This window comes from Orbicella franksi, chromosome 9 (assembly GCF_964199315.1).
Source record: "Orbicella franksi chromosome 9, jaOrbFran1.1, whole genome shotgun sequence".
NCBI lineage: Eukaryota > Metazoa > Cnidaria > Anthozoa > Scleractinia > Merulinidae > Orbicella > Orbicella franksi.
Window position 1 is genome coordinate 6,286,137 of NC_138153.1, and position 12,305 is coordinate 6,298,441.

The 12,305-nt window shown below is 39.7% G+C and overlaps 1 protein-coding gene across 1 annotated transcript in view; it reads right to left on the reverse strand.

Annotated features, from left to right (window-relative positions):
• Positions 1–12,286, reverse strand: part of LOC145496701 (uncharacterized) — a 30,774-nt gene extending 18,488 nt beyond the window's left edge. The window contains exon 1 of the mRNA XM_081476434.1: positions 8,215–12,286. Within this exon, the coding sequence (XP_081332560.1) occupies positions 8,230–11,931 (3,702 nt within the window). The 5' untranslated portion in view covers positions 11,932–12,286 and the 3' untranslated portion in view covers positions 8,215–8,229. The remainder of the gene's footprint in view (positions 1–8,214) is intronic.
• Between the last annotated feature and the right edge of the window lie 19 nt (positions 12,287–12,305).

The window sequence follows — 12,305 nt, forward strand, 5'->3', positions numbered from 1 at the left end:
TTGTGTAACTCATAACAACACCTATAGCTTCAGACCGATGCACATGTATTTTATAGTACTTTAAACAAGAACATTAGTTTTATGTTTCTATTAATAAGACTTAATAAGAATACTTAATAAGAACCTTTTAAAACTATATTCATTATAGTGCAACTGTAATTTGATAAGAACGAAGTCAGGTTTGAGTCGTAAAATTACCTATTGATGAGAAGGCTTATCCTTTTCGGGAACGAAATATCACTCCTATAATTTTGTCAAAATCAAGTATATATTATAATGGAGTAATTCTCTCCAGTTGAACACCTATGTTGGGCTCCGGCTTTTAAGAAGACATAGATGGCAGTTGTAACTGTAATGTTCTTGGTGCAATGTATCCAATTAAATCAGTAAGATAGTAATGAAATCTGTTTTATTTCATTTTAAATGTTAACCGAAATCGTTTTTGTCTAGGGTAAATCATGACTGTAATTTTCTTTCAAGGCATATTTTTCAGTTTGCGCTCAACTGAAGTTTGATGCACAGTCATAGTGTAGGCTGAAATGTACTAATAAAACTTTGTTGTTATTGTTGTTGTTGTCGTTGTTGTTGTTATTGTCGCTTCACTTCGGTTTGAAAGAGTAACATACTTAAGGTGGCCGAACACAGTTTTCAAGAGCCTATGCATAATTCCCCATTACTTTTAAGCTATTTATGCTTTGGCGCCCATTTTTTGCAAGCGTCAAGCTTAACCACAGAAGGGTTTATTATCGCATTTTGGCTAAGGTGTGTGCTGTTGCCATGGCAACGGGGCTGGTTAAAAACAAGGCTTAAAAAATGGTTTTTGTTTATTTAAAAAAAATCCAGTCGTTAGATTTTTTTCATCATTTGCCCACTACGAATTGACATTAAATCCCTTCTGTCAACACTGTTCTAATAAAATTTTGACATAGGCGATTTTCGTAATTCGCCGTTAACCGTTTTCACTGCATGTTCTGTATTATTAAAAATTCCCTATGTCAAAATTCAAATTTTTTGCGATAAATCATTCACGTGGTTTCTGAACTACTTTTTTTGCCAAATTTCTTGAAATTCTAACGACTGGATCGTTAGAAATCGGCATGTTTCTGCAAAAGCAATCGGTCTCAATTTTTCGAGCAACTGCGCATGCGCTGCATTTAACTGGGTTCTTTCGGTAACAAAGAAAAAGCTGAGAATTGCTGGGTTCTTTGCGTCGCTACCTTTTCTAACATATCTTTGTAATAAAAGACTAAAGCCATCAATATACTGCGTTCAATAATAGAGAAAAATAGCGCAGATAGTGCGGGTGTTTAGTAAATAAAATGATCGCTCTGTTGACGGCATGTTTGTTTTTGCAATCCTTGTGCGCGCGCTGAATTGCATCAGGAAAAGCGCGCGCGAAAACTGTGTTCGGCCACCTTAACCTCTCAACAATAATTTGAACTCATGAACTGGATCAACCGGTGAAACTCTTTCTGGATCTTTTTTTCCTACTTCCACTTGCACGGAACGAAGCCTACATCGTTCCCTTCTGGTCCACCGACTAGAGTTGCTTAATTTAAACGGCAGTGAAATGGTTTGAACTTAACAGTCGAAAGCAATAAGATTATACTAGAATTAGTGCCTAATATTATCCAGCACTTTTCACGATTTAAACTCAACGTGGATGTAGCCTGTTCCTGGCTCTCGGTAGTTGGGGACGAGCGAAATATAGAGGGTGATCGAGGGAAAAAAACGAGGGAGACCCTCCCTTTTTTTTTTCTCTCACCTCGCCCTCTTTTCTCCCCTACTACCTAGAGCATGGAACAGGCTACGGGTTTAATTTTCGTCGGAGCTGCTTCGCATCCACGTTGATGTTCTTTGTTTCCAATGATGACTGGAAAGTTAACAGAAAAGGGCTATTGTAGAAGAATGTTGATAGATAATAGACAACTAGAACTAAAATTTTAAGTGGGGCATGATCTTTAGCCGCTTTTCTTCTGTAAATGAGTCCATGACGATATTCCTCGAGGAGCTAGTGGTTACTGTTTTTGTCGTCTCGCGAAACCTGATGACAGTTGCCGCCAGTTTTATACCCATTCGCGCACAGAGAAAGAAATAGAAAAACAACAAGTAAATAGGGCATAATCGATAAAAAGTGCTGTTTGTTTGTCACTGACTTGTATATTTTAGCAAGACATTTCGGCTAACTCTTAAGCCTTCATCAGTTGAAAAACCCGCTTGATGTTACGTGCGATTTAAAAACTTTTTAAAATTAAAACGTTGCGCGTGCTCGAGAGAATTTTAAGTACGTGCTAAGCACTTGTAAACTTGCACTTGCTAAAAAAGCTGCAAAGGAAGTTTAAGAAACAATCTTACAAATTGATTGTTAAAGACGCCACCTCATTTTCACTTGTAAAAGGAGGCATAACATTCAATCAGAGTGAGGATGATGGAAAATAATACCAAACGCTTGTTACGTGTAGAGCTATTTCAGTTTTCATTCACCAGCAAGAGGGAGATGATACTGAAAGCTCGATCATTCTTTTTCCCTACTGCTATTCACATAGTTGTAAATAATAACTCTGCAAGTAGTTTTATAACTAGATTTCGCACATCGGAACAAATCGATCAAGATTCTTGGGAAAGCAAAACTATTTCTCTCGGGGCCAGTAATTAAGTGTATAATGATGTCCTGCTAGATGTAGCCCTATATTACTGGTAGATCAAATTCTACTGAAGAGCAAACAGAATCCACAACTTGACGAAATTGCTGGATAGAGGTCTTTTAGAATGCTTAAAGAACAAATTAGTAAATACAGTCCAACCCCTATTAAGCGGCCACCCATTAAACGACCACGCTATTTAGGTGGCCAGTAATCAAAATCCCGATGAGGTTTTTTTATTTTGTTTGTACCTCTATTAAACGGCCAGCCCCTTTTAAGCGGCCACTATCCATTTCTCTGAGGGTGGCCGTTTAATAGGGATTGAATTGTAGTACTTTTTTTAGGACACGATGATGAAATTTAAAAAGGTTTGCCAGACTTTCAATTTGTTAATGTTATCATAACTTTGTGCTTGTGTAACTCATAACAACACTTGTAACTTCAGACCAATGCACATGTATTTTATAGTACTTTAAACAAGAACACTAGTTTTATGTTTCTATTAACAAGACTAAGTCTTTTAGGTTTTAACTTTTTAAAGTTATGTTCATTAAGGTGCAACTGTAACTTAACAAAAACGAAGTCGTGTTTGATGAGTCGTAAAAATATGACAGATATATATCAAAGTGTAGCAGTTGTCAACCATTACTTGGTGACGAAAAGGCTCATTCTTTTCGGGAACGAAATATCACTCCCATACTTTTGTCAAAATCAAGTATATATTATAATGGGGTAATTCTCCCCACTTGAACACCAATGTTGGGTTCCGGCTTCTAAGAAGACGTAGATAGCAATTGTAACTGTAATGTTCTTGGCTGCAATGTATCAAAATGAATCAGTAAGGTAGTAATGGAATTTGTATTATTTCATTTAAAAGTTAACTGAAGTCTTTTTTGTCTAAGATAAATAATGGCTGTAAAGTTTTTTTCAGTTTGCGCCCTCTGCGGAACTGAGGTGTGATGCTCTGTCATAGTGTAGGCTGAAATGTATTAATAACATTTTGTTGTTGTCGTTGTTGTTGTTGTTGCTGCTGCTGCTGCTGTTGCTGTTGCTTCACTGTACTGCCAATTGAAACAGTGACATATTTAACCTCTCAACAGTAATTTGATCTCAAGCACAGGCGTACGGGCACCTTCGGACTGGGGGGGGGGGGGGGCGGTGACCTAATTGCAAATCGCAGTAAAAACAAAAAACGTTCACAATTCGCATGTCTAATGAAACTGTTATCATTCCAAAAATAGTTACTTGAAATCTCGCATACCCTATTCACTTTGATTGACAGCCTAGTAAAATCAGAAACTTATAAAACTAACAGTTAATTCTTCCTCATACGAAAGGTTCAGGAGAAATTTTAAAAGGGCTCTTTGAGGAGCCAATCAACAAGGCTTTTTTCAGAGCCACTACAAAAAGTCTTGGTCTTCGTTTGCTTTGATTCTTTTGTCATTGTTTTGTTGATGAAAATAATGTCCATCTCGTGCATTTCCACGATACACATTTCAACGGTATGGCTTTTCTAAAACAGAATACCTGGATCCTTATATCATTTGACCTCAACTCCGTTTTGACAAGGCAAACCTCAGAGAAAGTAGCCTACAAGCCTGGCCTTGACTACCTTTTAGAATGTCTTCTCCCGAGTACTTTTGCCCGAAAAATTTCCACAATTTCTGAAACTGTTGGGCTGCAGCTCCGCACCCCTCCCCCCTCCCCTCCCCACTCCGGCCCGTATGCCTGTGATCTCAAGAACTGGATCAACCGGTGAAACTCGTTTTGGATCTTTATACCTACTTCAGCACGTGCATGGAACGAAGGCGGTATCGCTCCCCTCTGGTTCACTGACTAGAGTTGCTTAATTTAAATGGTGAAACATCTAAGTCGTTTGAACTTACCGGTCGAAAAGAGTGGAATTAATTTGTACTAGAATTAGTGCCTAATAGTATCCAGCGCTTTTCACGATTTAAAAGTTCAACGTGGAAGTAGCTTGTTCCTGGCTCTCGGTAGTTGGGACCAGCGAAATAAAGACTGATCGAGAGAAAAAACGAGGGAGACCCTCCCTTGTTGTTGCTCTCACTCGCCCTCTTTTTTCCCCAACTACCTAGAGCATGGAACAGGCTACAGGTTTAATTTTCGTCCGAGTTGCTTCGCATCCACGTTGATGTTCTTTGTTTCCAATGATGACTGGAAAAGTTAACAGAAAAGGGCTATTGTAGAAGAATGTTGATAGATGATAGGCAAATAGAACTAAAATTTTAGGTGGGGCATGATCTTTAGCCGCTTTTCTTCTGTAAATGAGTCCATGACGATATTCCTCGAGGAGCTAGTGGTTACTGTTTTTGTCGTCTCGCGAAACCTGATGACAGTTGCCGCCAGTTTTATACCCATTCGCGCACAGAGAAAGAAATAGAACACCAACAAGTAAATAGGGCCAATTAACAGAAAATAAGTTGTTCCGTCTCAGGCCTAGGTCTCGAGATCTTTCAAGAGAATTGTGTGAGGAACACTGAATGGTTAGAAGTGGTTCACGACCACTCATTCCGCCACCTTCGACCCTACATTCTCAGTTCTTCGCGGAACTCTTCAATTTTTTGGGCGTGACCCTCTGTGACACCTGACTTTCTAGCTATTTAGCTAGGCCTGAAGCAATCTGTTTCCTCGAGGTCTCGTTCCTTTCTTCGCAAGCTTTATAAAACGAGCAACTCTCGAGAGCTCCGTTACAGGCTCGATTTTAGTTGGTTTTAAAAACAATAGAAATGAGCGGAAGTAAAACACTAGCATCTTGATTGAATCACGTGTTTGTTAGCTAGGTATGCGTAGTCCCATATTTTCTGACTTCAAATCGGATCTTTCCTGGGTCGCTCGTTTCACGACCGCCGGTAACGGGAATGACTCGAGCCGCTAAGTACGTGTTCGGACATAAAGTAGGTCTTCACTTGCACTTTATCAAATCAAGTGACTCTTTGGTCTCCTTCTGTTTCTCTTTCGGAAAACCTATATTAAGAGAGAAATTCCTTCTGGAATGATACCCTGTTAACACCGGAGGTAATCTTGAACCCAGATCTTCCACGACCAAACGTCAAACAGAGTGAGAGCTGGGTAGGAGATGACACTTGAGGTTGCTCTGACCTATCCTACCCTATACTATGCAACCTTACCCTACCCTACTCTACCATTAACAACCCTAACCTGCCCAATGCAACCCTACCAAGGAGACTCCCTTCAAGGGTTAAAGCTCAAAACTCCACAAAATCACTTTGCCACGTGTCTAGCAATGCACAATTGTTTCTTAGCAGCCCTTTTGGGAGATAAACATGCAATGCCATATTAAGACATTGATGCATCTCTTTGCAAAGCAGCAGGCAACAAGAGTGTGAGGGTAGCAGTCCCTATACTGTTCTGATGAAGCAATAAATTCTCAAAATCGAAAAACTGAAATGTACAACAATCAGAAGAGGAAATTCACATCCTAACCTACAGATAATTGAGCCATGCTGAGTTTTTAATGCCCATTGAAACAGGAAAAATACTACTATGTAATTAGGAAATACTCTTTTAATATAAAATAATTCTAATTTTATATAATTTCATGCTAACAGCTCCTATGTATTTCTTTTTTCTCATTACAAATGTAAAATACTTCCAATTTTATATAATTTCATGCTAGTTTGTCCACAAACATTTATTTTTTGCTACGAGTTTCAGCATGTATATCCCACACACCAGGTTAAGATTCTGCTAAGCTTGCAATCTTGACAGACTCAAAACAAAATAGAGGAACTGTGAACAGGACTAATTTCATGCTAGCAGTTCTGAATAATTTCTTTTTTCACAACAAAAATGCAAACTTCTGATAAAACAGTTATTATAAGTATGACTCACTGTTCTATGGGTACATAAAATAAGGGTTAATTTGCATGGAGACAAAGTAATCCTATAGTCAACAGAAACTGAAATATTATCTAGTACCATATGGGACTGCAATGCATGCAAAGCACTACAGCGTTTATGCATACCATGCCCAGGAGGGGGAGGGGCGGGGACTTCCATATGAAAAGGTCAGGATGCTCAATGGAAAATTGGAATTAAAACCCACAAAAGCAACCACTTAAAACAGAAATGAAATCATTTCTTCACATGCAATCCTAAAAGACACTTCAGCTGCTAAAATGAGTGGGATGAAAGTCTTTGATTTACACCACTGAGCAAGACAATGAGAATCCTGGACCTTTTCATATGGGAGTGCCCCCCCTCCCCTCCCCCCACCACAGATGCCATGTAATCATTTTATTGACATAATTAAGAAAAAAAATTACCTTACTTCAAAATCTTTCAGGCACATACATGCATTTTTAACCCAATTTTCATGACTCTGAACCAAACTATTGCTGGCCAGACATTCCCTATAACGCTCCAAAAGTTTCTACAAAATAGAAAACAGCTTTCTTCTGTACAACAAGAGCACAAAAGCATATTCATGAGCTATACTTCCTATTGAGGCATATTGCAAAATTCAGAGGACCAAGGTAACCAATCAGAAAGCTCCTTTTTATTATGGCCAATGATTTTCTTGTCAATGCTGTGCAATTATATATAAGAAACACTCAACAAAATAACTATCAAAAAAGTACATATTTTTTGTTTTCATATGGAAGGGCTATCCACAAGTTGCTCTACATTTATAATAACAATAACAATAACAATAACAATAACAATAATAATAATAATAAAAGCAATATTTACAGAGGATATCACCAAGTTGACACTAAGTTAATTAGGCTGGTCCTCTATCTACATTACTACAATTTACTATGCGGAATTAAAAACTGAAGCTTAAAAATTTTAAATTACAACTTTTGCTGACATTTCCTAAAAAGTCGCTCAAAAGATGCTGCAAGAATCGAGAAAATTTCTTTTCTTATTGAGAAAGTTTCTTGTCTGTCATCTCGTGTAAAGTAAATTTAAGGTAATTGACCTTTTGAAGTTGAATTTCAGAGTATTTTTTGTAGGTTTGCTTCCAGCAGGGTTGAATTTTTTTTCATCTCTACTTGAAACAAACCTATCCCGACACTGCTGCCATCTTCAAAAGATCTAAAGAACTTTCTCATTCTTTGCCCGAGTTTCTAGCATGAGCATGAATCATGAATCTCTTTTTTATCATTTTTAGATGGTAAGGGGCCATGCTTCTCAAGGAATTGTTTTGGATTTTAACTCCCTAAATTCCCCTTTCCTGAGTTTCTTAGTTATTCTGAAAAATCTGACCAATTTTCATAAAACAGTGGAAACCAGTATGGATCAGTGCCTGTGGAGAACTCAATTCAAAGTCCTGTGTGTACACCAACCATCAGATGACCACCCCACCTCCCACAACAGCACTTTAATTATTGTGCAGTTCCAGGAAATATCCATGCTCCCCCACAGAAGGGATTGGAATTTCCTGGGGGGTGGGGGTTCTGTAAGACCAAATAATTTGAAGAAATGTGTAAAGATTGATTGGAATTTCTACAGGGCTGATAAGGGGGGGGGGGGCAGGTTTTAGAAAAAATCTCTTCCATGGGGGAGGTACAGATATTTTCTGGACCTACACATTATTAAATTAAATTGGAGAAGCTTGAGCAGCAGTTTCAGACATGGAATCAGACCTTGCCCTTTGCTCTACTGTAATATAGCCCTCAAGAAAGTTCCTTGGACAGCAGTATTGCCAACCATGGTACAGGACAAGACCGATCAGATAAACAAGAGGTACATATGCCAAGAGGTTTACAATGTTTTCTAGGCCATCACGGACAGACGATGTTGCATCACTAACAATGCTTGAGCTGAAGTTTACGATCAAGCATAAATTTGTAAGAAGAACAGCATCAAGCCTGTTGAACCACTGGTACTGTTCGTTGTAAGGCTGGAGGTACAGGCACATCACAGCAATGAGTATACTTGACACATCCAGGAAACATCTCTTCAGGGGCGAAAATGGAACGTACAAGGCAATTAGCAAAATGTAAATGCGGCAAATAAAGTAGTATGCCGCAAACCATCTGTAAGTGACTTTGAAGCACCTTTGGAAAGTGTCAAAGTACAGTCTGAAATTGTTCAAGTATGGGAAACGCCTCAAGAACCATGGGGTAAACAGAAGCAGCAGTGGTACAAAGATGACAAAAAGAACAATCCACAGACAGGCGATGATGGTAAATGGTAAGTGCGTTTTCCAGTCCCTTACAAAGTCAATGTTACCATCTGCGTACAGCACCCATCTTCCTTGCATATGCACATAATGGACAATGTTGAAAGAGATTATTGTGACATTTGTGTAACAGAGAACCAGCAGTGTACAGAAGGCATGGGAAACAGTCCTGTTTATGTAACAACCAGGGCGATGTCTTGCAATTTTGGCCAAAACCACAAGCAGAAGAAGAACGTATGAGGGGAAAATGTAATTTACCCCAAGTTTTTGAAGATTAGTCATTCCTTTGTAAAGACAAGTTCCACCAACTCTGAGTTCCCAGTTGGCAACACCAATCACAAAAGAGATAAATGGATCAAGGTATTGTCCTTCTCGCAAGAGAAACAAAATTGTCTGATAGGAGTAGAGCCAAGTGTTAAGATATGTTGTGAAAATGTCCAAGTCAATCCGAAATACAATCAACACTAACAGAGGTGTTACCAAACAGAATGCCACTGCAAGCCATAAGTGACTGTTTGAACACGACTGTCTACACTGTTCATTCCCGAGATTCACAGAGTAGCCATCTTTGCATGCCCCACAGAGAACACTTGTACCATTGCGGCCAACAGTACACATTGTTTCAGCATCGTATCGAAAGAATGAATCACCTTTAGAGAAATTGCAGTAATGGGTTGGACATGGGTAAGTACTAAATTTATCTTCCACTGTTCCACCCCAGTATCCTCTCTTCAAGAACACATCCTTGAAGTTGGCACTGCATTTTGAAATACCAGATACAGTACTTGAGATACAAGAACAGGTCTTGCTGTCAGTTTGTTCAAAGCCGACATTGCAGCGCTGCAAGGTCAATTTCCCTTTAGAAGAGGTGTGCGTAACGCGACCCACAACTGTGCCAATGTCAACTTTAAATGGCCTATCAACACTTCCAAGAAGGTACAAATTGTTAATTCTCGAAGAATCCCCTTGCACCAGAAACAGATGGGAAGCTGTACCCAGGTTGACACTGCCAGCCTCGTTTTTTTCATGCTCATCTGTAATTGTGACCTTGACAACGCCCAAAACAGAACTATTCTTCTCATCAATCAAATGGAGAGTCGCATCAAAGACTTCACTAGGAGAAACCATCCACTCCTTCTCAATGAATTTTATGAAGATCGGATCAGTAGATATCTGTTCTTTAGTGGTCTTGTTCAAATCTTGATACTGAATTACATTGGGCCACTCAAGAGATTCATTGTTTATGCGGGGTCGTCCACTTTGACGACATCCCTGAAGGGTTGAGGCAAAGACAGATTCTCCACCACCATTAGCCAACACCCGATTACCCTTAAAAACTAGTTTGGTCTGCCATTCAGTGACCTTAGCCAGACTGAAGCTGTTGTTGTAAGCAAGAAAACATTGCCGAGTCTTAAGTTCTGTTGTATTAAAACCTATAACAGGTGGCCCAGAATCCCTTACGTAAATTGCTCCTCCTCGATCTTCAGCAGTGTTGTTAAAGAAGTTGAGGTTACTGTGGGGCATAAGCATTAACACTGATGTGCCATACAATCCTATTGCACCTCCTTGGTTTCCGCTGTTATTTCTAAAGGTTACATTACCGAGAAAATGTAGCACTGCATTCTCAATCACCATGGCAGTATTGTCATTGTATTCGATGTTCACGTCTCCTTTAAAAATGATGGGAAGCGAGTAAGAGTAGATAGCTCCTTGGCCAATAACCTTCTCATCTTCTGTCAAGATTATAGAGTTGTTACAGAGATGGCAGTCTTTGAGAACAATGACATACAACTTGATTCCTCTAACGGAAAAGTCCTGAAGACCATTCACAGCTGGTCCAGTGGCCACACCGATTGCAGAGCCTGATGTTGCTCTATTGTTTCTCCAATGACATTTTTCATAGTCTATATGCAGCTTGTCTGCATCACCTGTCAAAGAAGATTTTGAGCTTGATGTTTCATAATATGATACCCCTCCACCCCAGATTGCACGGTTGCTTTCAAATTTGCAGTCTTCGTACTTCATGTTATTGGGATGTAACAACTGCCTATCGCTGTGAGCAGTTACTCCACTTCTGATACCTCCTCCAGCAAAGTGTGCGCTATTGTTTATGAAAGTGCAGTTTTTCACCTCAAATGTGTTGTTTTGCACCTGATCATGAAATTCAATGAAAACTCCTGCACCCCACACAGCCTGATTATCTTCAAAGTGGCATCCAGTAATCGAAATAACATTGTTTTCTGCTTTTCCTTTAAGGAATATTGACAAACCTCCTCCCCGTCCAAATGGCATGTGATCATCCCCCGACGGGTTCTCCACTATTGTTTCATACCATTGTCTGGGGGCACTATTGTTTCTGAATGTGCAGTTAAAGAAAGTGAAGGTGCTGTTGGTATCATATTCAGCTAACACTGTAGAATTTACATCGAATGGATCTGTTCCGCCGTGGTAGGTCAACTCCATGTAAACACCGCCCCCAGCAATAGCTCTGCCCGTGTCCGTGGAACTTGTATTAATCGCCTGATTGCTTTCAAACCGGGAATGCGAAATCTGGACATTACCACCTGTGTCATACATGTTCAGCCCAATTCCTGGACTTTGAACTATCCAGCAGTTGTCAATAACAACGTCCTTGCAGTAGACCAAAAAGACAGCTGACAGAAACGGAATATGCGGATGCTTAAACTCACTACCAGTCGTGCTAGCATGCAAGCCGCCACAACCACGCAGTAAGATCCTTCTGAGTGTGATGTTTCTGCTGTTTTCAAAGGAAAGACTCCCTTGATTTCTCAGGCACTCAATGGAGGCAATTGACTCTTGATCTCCGACCAATTCAAACTCGAACAAGTTTGTGAGGTTAAAATGTCGGCTTAGATTGAACGGTGATTGACCAGGTCGAAGCTGCACCAGAGTAGAGTTAGTCACATGTTCTAAAGCATAGTCCAATGTTCTACAAGGACTTGCTGTCCCTGCGCCACTCCAGCACTTATTGCGGTCTATTCCTCCTGTCTCGGAAACCACAATCTTTCTTGTCCACGTCTGCTCCGCGCAGAGCGATGGAATCAATGTTAAAATGCAAATAACAGGTATAATCGAAGCAAAGTATGGTACAGCCATGGTAATTTCCTTCTCCTTTGCTAGCTGCGTGTTCTGGAATTTATAAAATCAGCCGACTTCCACGATTTCACATATTTCTTGACGCAAAACACGGCTTTCCCGGAAAGGTTTGGAACTACGCCAGCATATTCAGGTACGTGCAGTCACGCACTTTCCTGTACAAAATCTCATGCGTGACGGTGCGTGCGTGAGTTTAGTGATGAAGCTGCAATGAAAGTTCTTTGAGATTCTTTTCAATCAGCCATAGTTGAAGCAATGTTCACACTTTTAGCGCAATCTTCAAACTTAAAGGAATGTCAGATGCAGGTCAAATAGTTACCACTTTGTAGGTTTAGGAATGCTGACAGTTTTTTTTTTTTTTTTCATTTTCGCAG